The sequence below is a fragment of the Necator americanus genome, chromosome I (assembly GCF_031761385.1).
Source record: "Necator americanus strain Aroian chromosome I, whole genome shotgun sequence".
NCBI classification, from domain to species: Eukaryota; Metazoa; Nematoda; class Chromadorea; order Rhabditida; family Ancylostomatidae; genus Necator; species Necator americanus.
The window spans coordinates 27,444,578-27,462,324 of record NC_087371.1 but is presented as its reverse complement, the minus strand read 5'-3'; the positions used below and the strand labels follow the sequence as shown (position 1 = coordinate 27,462,324).

At 41.4% G+C, this 17,747-nt stretch overlaps 3 protein-coding genes across 4 annotated transcripts; 1 reads left to right on the top strand and 2 right to left on the bottom strand.

The window, feature by feature from the left end:
• Window positions 1–1,968: 1,968 nt before the first annotated feature.
• RB195_007026 (uncharacterized protein) lies at window positions 1,969–8,142 on the bottom strand (the record flags this gene model as incomplete). 2 transcript variants are annotated; one of them, XM_064180433.1, is made up of 9 exons in its annotated part: window positions 1,969–2,074; window positions 3,378–3,479; window positions 4,782–4,867; window positions 4,922–5,009; window positions 5,069–5,145; window positions 5,208–5,304; window positions 6,523–6,725; window positions 6,784–6,956; window positions 8,028–8,142. In XM_064180433.1, 9 exons carry the CDS (start codon window positions 8,140–8,142, stop codon window positions 1,969–1,971), a joined length of 1,047 nt encoding a protein of 348 aa, XP_064037305.1. The 2 variants fall into 2 exon arrangements, with proteins under 2 accessions (XP_064037305.1, XP_064037306.1); XM_064180434.1 differs by having other exon boundaries at window positions 8,028–8,124.
• A 413-nt stretch (window positions 8,143–8,555) lies between these two features.
• Window positions 8,556–14,738, bottom strand: RB195_007025 (uncharacterized protein; the record flags this gene model as incomplete). Its single annotated transcript, XM_064180432.1, has 13 exons — window positions 8,556–8,683; window positions 8,783–8,915; window positions 10,065–10,193; window positions 10,888–11,025; window positions 11,142–11,277; window positions 11,333–11,424; window positions 11,486–11,650; window positions 12,467–12,622; window positions 12,693–12,884; window positions 12,991–13,077; window positions 14,284–14,403; window positions 14,479–14,644; window positions 14,710–14,738. 13 exons carry the CDS (start codon window positions 14,736–14,738, stop codon window positions 8,556–8,558), a joined length of 1,671 nt encoding a protein of 556 aa, XP_064037304.1.
• Window positions 14,739–16,174: 1,436 nt separating this feature from the next.
• RB195_007024 (uncharacterized protein) lies at window positions 16,175–17,401 on the top strand (the record flags this gene model as incomplete). The annotated part of the gene is made up of 3 exons (XM_013439826.2): window positions 16,175–16,311; window positions 16,366–16,459; window positions 17,087–17,401. The coding sequence occupies 3 exons, from the start codon at window positions 16,175–16,177 to the stop codon at window positions 17,399–17,401; spliced, it is 546 nt and encodes a 181-aa protein (XP_013295280.2).
• Between the last annotated feature and the right edge of the window lie 346 nt (window positions 17,402–17,747).

The following is a 17,747-nucleotide window of genomic DNA, read 5'->3' as shown; positions in this document are numbered from 1 at the left end:
GCTCTAATCTGTTTACTCCGAGAATGAGCTGCAAGCCACTTGTGAAGTCTTGCCTGCGAGAAACCGAAACCGTACAGGCCACCTGTGAGTCTTCTCTGAGGAGCGTTAGTCCAGCCACTTGAAGAGATGTTGCAACAGCAACCAGACACGACGTCACTGGATCCCTTGAGAGAAGAGAATCTCGTACCACCCACTGGGCGAAGGTATCAACACTGTAGAACTCTTTATTGAAACATGCAACAGCAAAGAAGTTAGCGATATTTGCATCCACGTCTAATGAGTAAATGACAAAATGATGAAAATGAGCTCCTGCTGTTGGAAGATGTGGACTAATACCGGCCTTGACAGCTTTCGCCGCTTAGGGCATTATCAAAATGAACAGAATAGCGAAGCTTTCTATGTGGACCAGGAGATCTACAGAGAAGATCGTACCATATACACAACCGTTGGCTGCTTCAATGTTAAAAAAAGTCCAAAAACGGGCGCTTAATAAACTTCACATCGAATGCCCTGCTTGCAACGAAATAAAATTGAAGGAAATTTTTCGTGTTCACCATGACACTTGAAACTATGTCTGGGAATTCACAATTCCAAAGCTTTTCCCTCTATGTTTGAGATGGGAGCTCCAGAAATTTCTTTGTAAACAGTATGTAATGAAATCCCAATGTACAAGAATTGGTCACATTCAAGCCGATTCAAAACGATGGTAATGAGATACGGATGTAATCTTGGTGGTCCCTCATTCTCTACGAAATGAATATGTTCGATTCCTCCAACTACGGGTAGTTGGTTGGTGAGGTGAACACGATCAAGGATCTAATTACAGGACTAAGCGGGAAAAAAACGAACGAAGAAAGGGATAGAGGAGCAGGAAGTAGTGAAAAAAAAGGAAAATCTGGTTCTCCAGCCACCTTAAACTTGTACTTAAACTGCGATTAAGAGATCCAGATGATTTATGGACGAAGGGTAATTGAGGTGAAACCAGCGCGAACTGCAGATCCCCGCAATCCCAACCGCTACGCTCCACTACTTCGAGCGCTACTACATACGCAATTGCACTTCAGGTCGTTTTGACTCGACAGCACAAGTCATGCACATTAAAAGATCGGTTGAAGATCTGATTAATCAAACCATCCAAATGCGACGTTATCCGACTAACCGGAAGAGACCGACTATATCACATATGCACACATTTTGAAATATGCAAAATACAGTAGTAAGAGGATGTATAAAAATATGAATAAAAAACAAAAGTAGAAATCAAAGAGAAGTATGCGAGGAGAATCACAAAAACAACGGAAGTAACGGTATTTGTAGCGAAACCAAACGATTTGCTTTCTGGAAGGCTACTGGCATAAGAATACGAAGAATCTAAGTATTATATAGAAAGTTGAATTGAATTCGTACCCGATAAGCTCCTGGATTCAAAGTTCGCTATACGCATCAACAATATTCACAGTCCGGAATTTGTACAAAATCTTCATTTGTCATATATTATTAAAAGTATAAAACGCATTTGTGAGCACGGATAGAGAGCACCGTTTCGACATGCTGGGTATCTGTATATAAGATCTGTATAACAAAGTTCAACCCATATTAGGGACTTTGCTTACTAGGTTGCCACATTCTAACCAGCGTTGCAACGACCGTAACGCGAAATAATAAACATGTCAAGAATTATCTATTTTCATATACCGGTGAAAACTAATACAGCACCAAAGAACAAAGACAGTAAGGCAATCTGGTTAAACATACACCTTCTGAGATGCCAGGCAAACAAAATACTATAGTATGTTAGTGCCAAATTGTGAAAGAAACATTTAGACTTCAAAGCGTCATAAAACAAGCGCTAAAGTGTTTACATTTAACCTAAAACATCAAGAAGAGGCCGTCCAACAAAAAATGTATTATGCAACAGTATCAATATGCAAATATGGAAGAGGATAAGAGGAAACCGTTATGAATTGATTATAAAGCCGTTATGATCGACTGGAAGTCTCGATGAACTTCTTCTATTGTTACATTCAATCTTTGTTGTATCGCTTCTTTGGATTCAATAAAGCTGTCCTTGTACCTGAAATAAACCGAAAAGATAGAACAAATAGAGCTCTGTAGAAGCAGAAATAACGGAAGAGCCGCTGCCATCCTCACGTGAATATCACGCTACTGGATTTCCGCAGCGTCCCATAACTGCTGTACAGCTAATGAAATCTTGCATTGACTCGCAGCTTGAAGCGGATATGATATGTAGACTAGAATGTTCTGGACTACAGTGTTTGCGAAAAATAACCATACTCATAACTATATGACCAAGGCATCATGTACGATAGCTGCATAGTCAATCTGCCACTCGTGTCCAAACAATAGTTTTCGGAATTCTTATTCATTTACTGCTTAAGAATAAGAGCAGCTTGACTAAGCGCTCTGCTACAAACACAGCCTTTTATAGTTATGAGCCCGCGATAAACCTCTCACGGAGATAGTTTAACTCCAGAGATAGTAAACTTCTCACAAAGCTAGTTCAACTCCAGGGACAGATACTTGGGACAACCTTAACTTCAACATCAATCGAACTTAGGCGGTGGCACAGAAAAAAAAATGAGAAGTAGGATCGTAGAGAGGAAGAATCGTGAAACACAGCTCTATACAAAACGCTAATCACTTTTAGTGACAATTTGGTCTAAACGACTACACTAAACCGCTATTATGCCCTCTTTTCCTGAAGACTTTGTCTTCGATCATCGCAGAAGAGGCACCGGTGCTGCGAAAATGGCCCCACGTTTGGGCCTAGAATGTGAGTGTTGCAATGGTAGATGCATTGTTCGGGTATTTGCGGCTTTTGCACACCAATACGAAAAGGCAGGTTTGTTGAAGTCAAAACGACAAGAAGCGCATTGCAGTTGCGTAAGCGGCTGCGCTCGCAGTGGTGCGGTGGAGCGTAGCAGTTAGGTTCAAGTGTGGACTCATGCTATCGCCATTCTTCGTTGCAATTTACGATGGTCCAAACGCATGATCCCACCTCGATACTAACCGCTTCCTGCACCGCCGCTTACGCAACCGTGCTTCATGTCGTTTTAACCCTGCTATATAACTAGGAAATTGACAAAGACACAATTCAACAGAAAAGGGGAAAAACTGGGATGATTCGAGTCAAAACTACGCTATATACTACAAAATCATGGATATTAGGCTGTTAAAGGCTTTTCATTAGCGGATTCTTCTTCAAAAGATTGCTTTTTTGAACTTGAACCGGCATAAAATTACTTGACAATTGTTCTTTATTATCAAAACATTATGTGAAAAGCGGCAAAAGTCTCTGATATCATGAGCGTGCATTTCCCGAAAGAGAAGCGACTTTAGTCATTGGATCATCTCACCTCCAGTTGAGGTATGCATCAGAAGATGTGCAGAGTGTTTTGTTCCACATTCGATCGACCAGCGGAGAGTGCCACCTTGCAAACTGCAAGCAATCTTTTCTCCTGAAATATTATATACGAGATTCAGAGGCATGGGAATAGGCAAACGGCTCATTGATTTGTATCATTTGTTTATCTGAGATAAGCGTTTTCATGTTTTTCTTTATTCCTTTTTTATCTTCTTCATAGCCCGTGTAAAACAGGTCATGGTGAAATTTCACATAAGATTTGAAACTGTAGCTCTGACAATGAAGAATAAAACAAGAAAAATCTTTACAACGTTGAATATAGATCTTTATGTTCTTTCATGATCAAAACAAGGCGAAACCAAAATAAGATCATAGATGAAGTGACTCATCTTAGCGTTTTTTTTCATGGAGTTAAAATTTGCTTCAACATATGACCAAGGCAAAAACAATTCTGCATAGTTTCATTTCTCGTGTGAGTAGTTTGCAATCTGCTCTTATGAGTACTCAAGCAAACGGTTCTAGGCAGAAAAAAAGACCCGAAAAAGAACTCTTGAATTGTCAGAAAATACGTGGTACAGCGAGATTAACGTAGCGGTTGTAGATTTGCCCGCCCTCCTCGGTCGCGATGGTTAAAGGCAGCATACCACGAAACTGACGTGGTGAAAGAATCCGCGAGAAAATCTAGGGTTCGGGTTGTAGATTGTGAAATCAAGGGTGGTTTCGCTCATCTCTCCCTGATCGTAAGAAACGGCGTAGAAGACGATGTTTTTAAAATTGTTTGTGATTTCAGTTACAATGCGCCACCCTTGCGCACGAGCCGCATCCATGTGCGAGCGGTCGAAGATCAATGAGGTCTCCTCATTGCCCTATTCAAGCAAAGCCAGTGAATGCTAAGGGGACAGAAACGTGTGCATAGAGGTGCGTTCTAACGTACCTCGTAATAACCAAAGTGGTTCCAACGCCGCTTCTTATCCCAATCAGGAAGAGATGGGTGGAACCACCGCTAATCCTATCTCTAGCTTTTCCCGCGGATTCCCTCAGCACGTCAGATTCGTGGTATGCTGCCTTTGAGCCCCCGTAGGGCTAAGTAAGTCTTCCTTCCCACTGAACTAGACGAATTACTACTAGATTTGTCTGGGAGGCACTGATTTGATACATCAAATGGCTTCCGTAGATTACTGCACGGGACACATACTCGTCCACACAGTTCAGACTATTTTGAGTTAAAGTGGAATGCCACAAAAAGGATAACTAACGCCATAACGCGATAAATTACAAAATAACTTGCTCTGGCTATCGGACATACACACCTTTTCGGAAACAGAAAAATTCAATGTCCTGAGAGTTTGAAAACTTCTGAACCGGAGCTGAAGATAATAATCCTCAATTTGTTTACCTTTTCTGCCACCCATGTAATATAAAGTCATTTTTGCTCCATGCAGAATTAGTAAGCCATCCATCCCGAGCCCAAGAATGGAAACTCTGAACAGCCAAAAGAAGTAGCAAAAAATGTGCGCCAAACAAAGAAACAATCACCTTGTTTAGTATCAAAATATGTTCCAAGTGATTTGATGTTAAGATTAGTTGTATGCACACTTCATAAACAGACAATGTAGTATAGTCCCTATAAAAAATTGGTTTATCTTATTAAATACCACGAGAATATTCGCGAATATATCTTACCTTGACCTTGCCCAGAATTCTTCACATCTTCCGCGAGCACTCTTTAATTCAGGTAGTTCAAAAGAAACGATTACGCTCTGAAACAATCCTGACAAAAGTGGGAAACTGATTCGATGGACGAATGTTTCTAAGTCCTCACATGAATAGCTCCATTATCTGATCCATGGAAACTATTTGGCAGTTTAAATTCATAATCACTCCAGTGAATCAAGAAATTGTAGGACGTCTCAGAATTTCTGTTAAAAAAAAATATGGAATTACGAGCACATCGTTTTCAATACTTATTAAGAAGGAAAAGATTAGAAGAATTATAATGGATACCACCAGTCAAATACTTGAGTCAAAACGACCTGATCGAGGATGCACTATCACTGACTTCACTCCGACTGCAGTGCAGAGTCAGCGATGGTCTAACCATGCAATCGCTGACTTATCACGCCGGTCCGAGCGCAGGCATTTGCGTAACTGAACCAGGATTCAACTCGTTTTGACTCGATTATAAATGACACTAATCACCTTTTAGCATCTCATATCTTCAATCATAATAGCATCATATCTCATCCCGATAGTAATTTTAATTACAAAATTATTATTATTCTAAATTAATCTTACTCGTTAATTACCAATAGACCTCATAGCTTAGCATTAATGCATACCTAGAGACATTCACTTTAAAGAAAATCAAATCAAAAATCACAACGGCAACAATGAACAGAGAAATGTCAAAACATCTTTAAGTATCCCTAAATTCAAGGGTGCAACCCTAAAGAAACGAATATGCCTCTACTGAGCTAACTTATGTTATCCGATGAAATAATATACACCTGTCAGAAGAACAAAAGGACAATGAACGAGTTTCTATTCGAATCTGTAACGATGATAAGGCGGGAAAGGCAATAGTCTGGAAAAAAGGAAAGAGTATAGATGAGTTTCCACGTCCTACTGTATTTTCTATCCTTAGTAAGTTTCTAAAAAACAATTTCATACTCTTCAAAGTAAAAGAGAAATCTTTTCAAACTCCAATTTCCATATATGTTATAACAGAATATGAATAGTGGTGTGTTAGAATATGAGTTGTTATATCTGGCAGCTGATAGACATTAATTTGAGATTTCCGAGACTACACGATCTCTTGCGTAAATGATCCTCGTAAGCCTTCATTCTCACCCTAAAAACTAAAACTACCTTGAAAATAGTGAGGTGTGGCTCTATCATTCCAGCGGTAAAAGCTACTTGTTCCACATCCAACATCAAGTAAAAGTCATCAAAACTGTTTGTCAATGAAGAAAGCCAAGTAGACGCTACTTTTTCAAGTGTTCTGCTACTGCTGCCATGTCTTAATTTCTCTCTTAATATCATTTCATCTGTGATAATCTTTAACAACATGAAAAATCGAATGTTTGCTTGTTTGCCCGAATACCACTTTTTGAGTAGTAGAAAGAAGGATAACATACCGAACAAGATAAGACCCTGCCATAACTTCGTGATTGAATATCCTATTATAGAATACTAGATGAATATTGGTATCATCAGGGATGTATTCTTCTATTAGATGATTCGGATTAATAACAGCCATATCCGCATCGAGAAAAAGCATCCACTCCTCTTGCCATGAGCTCATCAAGTGAGCAACTACGCAATGCCGTTGAAACATAAACTGCAACGACATGTCTAAAGTTGTCACATATGCACAATGGATCAAGAAGCAAACTGACGTCCTTCTGAGGACACAAAATGGAGAGAGTGCTATTGTCTTCTACGATCACATAGTGGAAGGGGTAATCGTGATATGCAGCGTAACATTCTACTGTGTCCTGAGCTTGCTGGTATTGCTCCCTGTTGAGAGAATTCTGCACAACAACTACAATGGCAATGGATGATCCTACGCCTGAAAGAAGAGCAGCAATGGCAAGTACATTCAAGAATTCAAAGTTATTACAATCTAGTGCTTAAAACCCATAGTGCTGTGAACAGTCTAAGTTGAGCTCAAAGACACAAAGATTAATGAATGACTCACGATTTAAAAAAAAAGTGAAAAGACGAAATGTACAGCCGGCTTGTACTAGGGTCAAAACGATACGAAGCACGATGCAGTCTCATGAACGGCAGCCTTAAAGGCATCACCTCAATCTGAGGTGGTGCGGATTTCAGGTGGAGTATTCGTATACGGGACAGTAGATTATGGAAAGGGGTATGATTCGGTCCATTTCTTCCTAATTGCTGTACCTGTATTGCCGTAAAAAACGGCCCGGAAGATACGGCTTCAGGCGTTCTGGCGCACTATTTTCTACAGGGAGTGAAGCGCGCCAGCCTTGTGCGGCGTCGCATCTTCCGGGTCGTTTTTTACGGCAATTAGGAAGAAATGGACGGAATCACCCTCCCCTTCATAATCTACTATTCCGTATACGAATACTCCACCTGAAATCCGTACCACCTCAGATTCGTGGGGTGACGCCTTTGAAGCGGTGGGTTGGAGCGCAGCAGTTAGCTTCGAGTGGGAACCCATGCTAGCACCTTTCATCGCTACAATTCGTAATCGTCGGATCCAACAGCTCTTTCCACCGCGTCGCTAGGAACGCAGCCGCTTACGCAACTGCACCACGTTTCATGTCACTCTAAACCCTACTATACAATTCCCTCATACTCTACTTATCAGTTCATTTTTTTAAATCTCAATCTTACCAAAAGTGAGAGTAGTATAATTGGAACCATTAACGGAAATCAGCACCACTTAATAACCGAGTTCAGTGAAGAAATCTCTTCTCATTCAACTTAAAATGCGTTTGCACTTTTTTTTCACAGTTTTCTTTTTTTTTCACAAGTTTCTGTAAAACAACACTAAGGGCACTATGTCTCGTACTTCCCACAGAAATCAGTTGTTTTGCAATACGCTTTGACAAAATATTAAAAAAAACAATAATCAAGTCCCAAACAACCAGGGGACAAAAAAACTAATTACCTCGTACAACACTGATCGGTATCAGGACTTCTTTGGCGTAATAGTTCATGGCAGTGATGAAACCTGTCCCCACATTGATTTCTTCGATGAGTAACATAACCAGTAACACCAGCATACATATCAAAAATTTGAAATAACTATTCCGTCCACTCCGAGCAAATGACCATACGCACATCCACGAGCCACTGCACCTAAGGCTGATTGAAACGAAAACATCCATGTTTTATGGAAATCATAATACACGCAACACTCCGAGCAGAGTAGCTTGACCACAAATCAATTCGAACAAATCTATTATAATTTATCACATTTTGTGAGAGACCAGCTCCTCAAAGGATCACAAATTTAACATAACAATAAACAAATTAAGAGAAATATTGCGACGAATTCGAAACACAATGAAACAAATGCAAGCAAAGAAAATAAGACTGCGAAAATAGTAAACTATAACTTCAAGATAGAGAAAGCAAAGTGAATAGAATGACAAATGGAAATGTCACGTTACAACACAAATAAAACGTGGCCAGACTAAATACAAATTGGCTTGTCTTTAACATTTTTAACAACGTAATCCGTAAATGTTCGCAAAAATTTTGGATACTCTTTTTTATACACGTGTCGTAATGCTGCAGTTGGAACCCATCCGCCGGGATGAACTAAATGTCCGTTTGTCCATCCTATTTCTAGCTCAAAGCAAAGTGAAAGCAAACAAACTAGTGCACTGCATTGTGCAGCAGTGAGTGCAGCGACCTTACCTTGTGAGACGTATATTACGTTGCAGAGGATATCATCCCGAGAAAGTTTGCCGGTTGGTTTACCATTTGTGATCACTGTTTCACAAATCATAGATACAGTAAGACCGACTCGAACACCGGAAGACGATGTAACCTAAATCCAGAATAGGTCAAATGTACGATAAACACAATAGTCAAAAGCCCGTTCGCCTGTCAGAAATATATATATATATATATCATTTCTTCATTTCTTCCTAAGTGTCGTAAAAAACGGCCCGGAAGATACGGCTTCGGGCGTTCTGGTGCACTTTTTTCTACAAGGAGTTCGACTGGAGCACGCCAACCAGGTGCGGCGCCGCATATTCCGGGCCGTTTTTTACGCTAAATAGGAAGAAATGGACGGAATCACCCTCCTTGTACTATCCCTTATAAGAATACTCCACCTGAAATCTGCACCATCTCAGATTCGTGGGGTGATGCCTTTAAGGCTCACACCTCAAAAAACCTGCTTATTTAGCCATTACTTCTTGGGGTTTCTCTCCCGATTTCCTTTTCCCCAAAGAATGAGAGACCGTGAGAAATAAGAATAAAAGAGCTGCGAGAAGTTTTTCTTGCTCTCTAAAAAAAGGCCAATGTGCCTTCATTGAGACGCGATGTGCCGCCCCGATACAGCACGTTTTCCAACGACAGGGCACATGTAGTACACAAAATGCAACAATAAGTAGTGTCTAGTGTACAACGAAAGCAGCATATCACAAAATTGACGATGTTGATCTCATGACAACACAGAGTTCGGGGCCTAGGTTACGAATGTGAGCGCCACAGGTGCGATAAGGAGGAGCCGGATCTTCCTCAAAAGAAGGAGAGGATCTAGCTCACGGGGTCCAGTTCAAGTAATGAGGATCCCTTCGCCAACCACCTAAAAGTGAAGAGGTTTCGGAGTACTTAGAGTGTTTACGCTTAATTCTCCTAGTCGTTGGGAAGGACAACGCGGGGAATTTCTGCAATATCTTGTAACGCGCCTTCCTCGCACATGCGTGTCTTCCACGAGCTGTCTCCGTTTTTCAGCGCGATTGAGAGGAATTGAGCCTGAACACGCTCATACTCGTAATCTTCATCCCGAACCTTATACTGTCCATGAGAAATCCCAACATTATCAATTTCAATTGATATGCCGCCTTAGGGTAAGTAAAAAAAAGAGATGAGAAGAGTTTGGAAAATTTCGAGAAAGCAAAATTATGGCAAACACAGACTTGGAAGAAAAATGGAAGCGAACGACACATATTCGAAATTACAGACTTACTGGGACATCCGCTCGCGATATATCCTTATTGCATACGATATACAAATCGTGAGCGCCTTCTCTTTTCAAGTCGTCAACACGACGTATGTGCGAAATGAATAATGATTCACGTGGTGCAGCAGGCCAAACCTTAACGACAGAGACGAATTAAAATGAATTAAGTAAGTAACGAACCAGTTTTGGTAAACTAAAAAAAATTACTTCAGAACAAGTAGTAGGGTCTCAAAAAACCAACAACGTATAAATATACTCAGGTCGAAACGACATGGATCACGACTGTAGTTGCGGTGCATTTACGTACGCGCTCGAAACGGTGCAGTGAAGGCAGCACATGGAACCGAGATGGGACCGCTATGCTCCAACGGAGCGCGTCGAGAGAAACCTCGACCGCAACCGCGTACGTGCTTCATCTCGCTTGGACCTTACCATAGTGTTCTGTCTTCTGAAGAATAAGATGAAAAGTAACATTTCCAAATTCTTCTAATTCTCAACTTAAAAATTCTGAAGACACTCCAAACTTTACTTTAATTATAAGATTTTATAGCTTTAGACATGAAAGCAGCTATGTCGAGTTGGTTGAAAAGACTTTCAAGAATTTCAGCTACTTCTACTTTAGCTACGGAATATTACTGTGCCGTGAAAACAGCGAGATTAAATCACTGCAAGTTGTGCATTCGTAAACAAAGTGTCTTCACGGTAATCCCTTCATTTAATCTAATAAGTCAACATCACTTTCGTTTAATTCATACTACCAGGTACAGGTAAAAAATATGCCTAACACTTTGTGTTTATGATTATTTGCGAGGAGGATTACGGGTCTTACCGTCTTATGCTTCTGGTGTAGAACCATAGTATCAGGACTTATTCTTTCCACAACGCTCATTCCATTTAAAGTGTGATCCCAATCCATTTTGTACTTATCATCATAGAAGTAATGCATATATTCGAGAGCTGTGACACCCTTAAACTCGACATTTATTCAAGCAAAAAAATGCTAAAAATTGAAGCGGTACAACAGAATGAAACTATAGAACGCATGCTTATATAGTCACCTAATTCCAAAAAAAAAAACTGAACCTGCACTTGATGAACTGCCTTGAGTGGATCCACAGGCAAACCTCCATCAACGGTCTCCTCACGAGTATACATTTTCATGGCCCCATCTTCAGCAAAAAGAGTCCAGACATTGTTTTCAACTCCAGCAAGTGCATACCTATACCTCCCTCCAATGGAATAAGAATAGTGTTGAAAACTGCATAATTTCTAACCTCAGCTGATCCTTGGCTAGTTGGTCCACTAGTTCGAAATATTCATGTGTGCTCGGGATAAAGATGTTATCGTAATCTCCAAAAAGCAAAGTCTGGAGCAATTTCGATAAGACAGTAGTTAGGCCAAAATATCAGCAAATCAAAATAGCGAACCCTTTTCGGCTTCGACTGATTCACAATTTGGTTTGATGGAACTTCCGCCTCACTCGCATCGTTGCCCACAGACGGTGTTCGTCTTTCCGTCGCCTCCTCTGCACTGTCCAAAGATAGCGATGAATGTTCATCTGCATCGTGCCATTCATCGCCACAATCACTTGTCTGCAACTACTTATATGAAATTGAAGCGAAATGAACGGCAACTAAAAAGGCTAAGCAGAGTCTCGACATGAAGATCTTATAGAAGATTACACAACGGAGTCTGTTGCGGGGAGAAAGTGAAGTATGTTTATTCGTAATGATCATGTCCTCTTCATTGGTTCTTTTTCTCAGGAGCGCCAAAAGCATCACCCACAAATCTGGAGCGAGGCAGGTTTCAGGGAGGGGGGTAATGCCCATACGGGATCGTAGATTGTGGGGAAGAGGGTGATTCCGTTCATTTCTCCCTGCATCAGTGTAAACGGACGACCCCAAAATGCTGTTTCTTACGACGTCCTCCATTACAGCGCGCCACCCTTGCGCCCGCCTGCATGCGATTCGTCGAAAACCCATTCGGACAAATCGCAAGCTGGGGCGGGAAGCAAAGGTTGTGCATTGCAACAGAAGCAACGTTTCGAGGTCGTCCGTTTACACTTATACAAGGGGAGATGAACGGAATCACCCTCATCCCCACTATCTAAGACCCCGTATAGGAACTACCAGCTGAAACCCGTACCACCTTAGATTCGTGGGGTGATGCCTTTAAATATATTTTATTCAAGAAGTGGAAAAATCCAGTTAGTCTCTCTCTCCGCGTCAACAGGTTCATATTGAGAAATCTTAACTCCGAAGGCAGAAAACTACAACAGTGTCAGTACTGAAGTTGAGTACCTCACTTATGTAGTAACTAACACCAGAAATGAATACGTTAAATTTTCAAAATAAATGGAGCGCCACTCTGAATCATCTCACAACTAGTCAACTTAAAAAAGAACTTACAACATCATTTATGGACTGAGGAGCTGTATCGAGGCGTAAAGTATTTTCTCGTGACGTCTCGGTCTCTCCATCATCTACTGCTGGCACAGGTGATGGTGTGGTAGGAGACATAGGAGTGTCCGGCACCCATTCGCTCTGCGGTTTAGCACCAGTACACTTCAAAGAAGTCAAAGTATGTTTACAAAACCTTCAAAAGACTCCTAGAAACTCCAAGCACTGTGCTTACTTCATGCTTTGCCAGTTGTATGATATGGTTTATGTTATCAAGCATAGCAATGTGTGTTGCATTAATGGAAAGAATTTTCGTCTGTGGCACTCCTATCTGCTGTAATTCTCTTCGAATTGACGCCATTTGTTCTCGATACATTGTGCGGTAGGCCTCTAATTCAGCTATTCGTGATATCATTGCGTTTTGATCCTTAATGAAATCAAATGAATGACGAGAAACGATGAAGAAGCTATACGGGTGATGTTAAATCAGATCGATACTGAGTAGGTGCACTACTCGAATAGTAGAACGGTACCTCATTTGTTTCTCCCAGTTTCATAGAAGAAAGAGATGTGTTCCTTGAATGAGTTTTCGTGGCAGTGCTGCCATAGTCCGAATCGCTCTAAAGCTTCAAAATCAAGAAAAGATTTTTCGGAGTTGTCTGATATCGTGCTCTGGTAACAGTAATAAAGGAATTTGTACATAGCCTTCAATTAGAAAAAATATTAAAAAATTTAACTGAAGTGTAGGTAGGTACACGTATCAACAACACGTGTTGTTTTACGTCTGTCGGAAATTCATTAATGTTGATTCAATTAGCATGTACGGATATTGAATAATCAGGTGAGCGCAGCCACAAGATAAATGTGGGTTGTGCTGCAATAATAAGTAACCACTTACTTTTAGCCGTCGTTAGCTGCTATGCCTGAGACTTCGTCATGCCAGTAGAAAATGTCTTCTTCTGGTTTCTTTTTTTTTTTGCATTTCTAGGGTGTGATGGAGAAGGTTGTAATCGTACTTTCAAGAATGCTGGCCGCATTTTCAACTAATGTTGAGAACTCCAAAAAGGCCCCAGTGAAGGATTTTCACACAGAATACACTGCAAGTATCGAAAAACATACTTTTTCTCTAAATCTGCTATGCTTTGTTGAAGTTAAAGGATAAAGTTTCTGGCGTTGATCAATCCGCTTGGGATGCGCCCCCACGTTCACTTCAATTCAGAATTGTTTGAGGTTTACGTGTATCTGGCCTATACAATGACTTGCGGTGGCTAGCCGATGTGTCAAGTCAGTGTTTTTTATCCTCCCAGACAAGTCTGTTACCAATTTATCGACCCCTGAGGGATGAAAGGCGTGATGAGCGCTAGGGCGGATTTGAACTTCCGATCGATCGTGCAGGAAGCGGAACTCCTAACCGCTACACCACACCCGCCCATGCTTTGTTACACACGTGAAATTGTAAATTGTTACTACCTCATCTATCTCATTTTCACCTAGAAACGAATTACCGCTGACCAACTCGTAGGCACATTAGTCGTAAATTTGGTGATGAAGGATTTTTAATCACGAGTACCCACTGTCTACTAGTCAATAAATCGCGGTCCTAACACACAAAGTAGATGGGGTATGCAAGAGGTACAAAATTTAGCGAACTGTAACAACCTTAGGCTGCCCGCAGAGTTCACAGCCGCTCGGTAATCTCTCGGTTATTGAGCACACTGTTGTGGGCAGTCAATAACCGCCAAAAACCGCAGAGCTTCCAAACCATGCGGCCGCGCAGTTCTGAACTCTGGGGGGAGCCTTCCTAAACCACATGACCAGATACTCACAGAGCCTTTGGTGAGTGCATTAATCCACAGAGTTCGTGCATGAGGGTTCTCTGCGCGCAAATACCATATAACATCACCTCCAACAGAAACCGAGAACTCGCATTCGTTGAATTCATGTAACTGGAAAATTGGATTGCTGGGAATAGCATAAGTAGTGTGTTAAGAGAAGAGAAGAGACGAAAAAAGACAACCCACAGTAACTTCAAGACTTCTCAAGCATATACTCCCGCGGCATCCAGATCCTTGGTCTGCTTTACTGACGTAGTAAACGAGCTGGCCATGTTTTATCTCAAAATATCTTTCTCTCCAGCCATTAATGTAATTCGTCCATTTAAACAGAGTACCGCATGAAGGAAGAACGCTGAAAATGATAATAATACCAAAATGCTGAAGTTCTAATCCATTACTAGCGATAATAGGACCTACAGATGAGAGTCGACGGGTTGCGACCCCATCCACTACTGCAATCAATGTTGCGACTTCGCAGAAGCTACAGTGGCAAACACTAAAACAGGTTAGTCATCTCGCAAGCTGCATCGGTATTACGCTGTCACGGCGAAATGTCGTTAAACAAACTCCAGCAATTATCGATCCACAGAGCACTATTGATCAATAATTGGTCAAGTTTGTTTGACGATAGTACTGCATCAACTTTTATTGATATGCTAGATAATATCTGCATATTTACATATCTCTGGTCAATTTTAGTCAGAGTAGGAAAATTAGCGCAGGTGTACGTATGCGAGTAGCGCAAGGATAAGAATGCAAACAAAATAATGGTACTATGAAGCCAGGAGAAAAGGTATTTAATTCTCCAGTCGAGAAACATTCCCTCATTCTTAAAAACGGTGAGATAGAACATACGCGAAATTAAAGTCATCACCTCACGAATCTGAAGTGGTACGGATTTCAGGTGGAGTGTTCGTTTACTGGATCGTAGATTATGGAGAGGGGGTGATTCCGTCCATTTCTTCCTAATTGCCGCAAAAAACGGCCCAGAAGATACGGCTTCTGGCGTTCCGGCGCGCTATCTTCCGCAAGAAGTTCGATTGGAGCACGCCAGCCTTGTGCACGCGCCGCATCTTCCGGGCCGTTTTCTACAGCAATTAGGAAGAAATGGACGGAATCACCCTCCCCTTCATAATCTACTATTCCGTAGACGAATACTCCACCTGAAATCCGTACCACCTCAGATTCGTGGGGTGACGCCTTTAAAAGAGGCAGTGCAAATAGAAAACACGCGGTGGCACGAGACAAAGAAAACAAAGATAAGAATGGAAGAAGTATAGTGTCGTAGGTCTCCACGGTGACACGCCACAAAAGCCAAAAAAAAAAACACACACACACAATTTTTACACAGAAGACTTCAGAGAATGGTTTGAAATCAAATAAGTCGCCTAGGTAGAGAAAGAAGAACTTTACCGACTCGAAAGGAGAGCGTTTTTGAGATTACGCAATTAATTAAAATGAATCCACAAATGAAATCTGCAAAAAAAAACGACACATCTCAGTACTATTGGGAGTCAAATTCGTAAAGCAGAATTCCCATCGATCATACATAAAGAAATGTTGCAGATGAGCAAAATACATGATAGTAAACTGAGAAGACTGAGAAAGAAGAAACAACTATATTTGGGATATATCTCGAAGGTGATGGGATATACGACGATCGATCCCAAAGGAAATAGCAACTATGGATAATTACCAACAAGAAATTGCTTGACCAAAAGTTAGCGTACTTCTCCGAAAGCAATAGGTGAAGTACGATTGAGAAAAGCAGCTGATTATGAAGTGTGCTGGCTAGAGGCCAGATTTTGAAAACTGCGTGTGGTCCTGGAGTGGTGGTCGACCTCCGGCCTACGGTAACTGTTAACTGATCCGCCCCTTGTGAATGAGGTTGAGCTCACTTTTGCTGGTGCTTGGCATTGCTTCTGTGGTCTTCAGCGACACCTGCTCGAAAGACTCTTGTCCGACAATGTCCGTGAACGAGAGGACCTTTATCTGCGTGAAGCCCGACGGTGTGCACAGGTGAGCATCTTGGTATGACTCATCCTACTTTTGGTCTACTTGAATTCGCCTCAGAAACCTTGTCGGAAAGATCATCCAGAGGTTTGAGGAGCGAGGCTACAAGCTCGTGGCTCTGAAGATGATGACTGCATCAAAAGAGCACCTGGAGGTTGGTAGTCGCCTTTCTAGCCTTGAAGTACTAATACAAATTAATCAAAATCGGGAACGTCTTGCTCACCTCGCTCTGTTGACTTTGATGGACTTGAGTGATTTCGTGGTTTTCTTCTTTTTTCAATTCAGAAGCAGTTAATCCTTACTCCCTAGAATAAAACACGTCAAGAGGAGGTGATTGAAGACGCTGCACCATTTCCTATCACTATCACTTAACTGTCGTATCCCAACATCTAAATAGACCCTGTATAGACCCCTTAAGATTTTCAAGTGGTCGTCACATTCTACTGAGTGAAAATGGCTGATTTTTTAATATTTCCAAGTACTCATCCAATACCTAAAAGTTGTTTTGAAGCGTTAACAGCATTCTACGTAGGAATACATCCAATTTGAAATATTCAGAACTTTGATGATTCGTGTCCTGTTTCGTTTGAAGGCGCTTGTGTTCTGGAAACATCCGAAGTCCGCGATGAAAGGTCCTTCAGTACAAATTAGTTTTTGTCCCTCCTTTTCCATCGTCACCTTCCTTAACTCTAGGTTTATCTACGCAGTCATATCCCAGCGTAAACTTGCAGTGTGGATAGATTTGGCTTAACTATTGCAAATATATGGCTAGTTTCTTCAGGTTCACTACAAGGATCTTAAGGACAAGCCTTTCTTCCCGCACCTCATACAGTACATGGGGTCTGGACCAGTTGTCGCCATGGTCTGGCAAGGTCTAGACGTTGTTAAGCAGGGACGTTCGATGCTGGGGGCAACCAATCCATTGGCATCAGCTCCAGGAACGATCCGTGGCGATTTCTGCATTCAGACAGGTCGCAACATTTGCCACGGTTCCGATTCAGTGGATTCGGCACAGAGAGAGATAGCCCACTGGTTCAAGCCCGAGGAAATTAACGACTATGAAAGTCCATTCATCAACTCCTGGGTTTATGAATAGATTATAGGGTAGGCTGCATAACCTTGTTACGTTGTTTAATCTGATAAAATTATTTGCTATTATGACACACTTGAGGTGTACCGTCGTATTTTCATAGGTAGTGCTTTGCGTCAGCTGGCATTCAACTGAACAGTAGTCGAATTTATTCTTCAAATCGCGCTCAGCACGCAGAAAATCGATTTCTTTTTTCCACGCTCCAGGTGGCACGCTCAGATATCGATAAGAAATATGTAGTTGCTATGGAAACGTCTGAGAAACTTACCAAGACTGGACATCAATTGCATCAGGAATATGGTTTTCTTTTTTTTTGTCTAATGAAGGGTACGAAAAAGGAGAAACAAGGAGT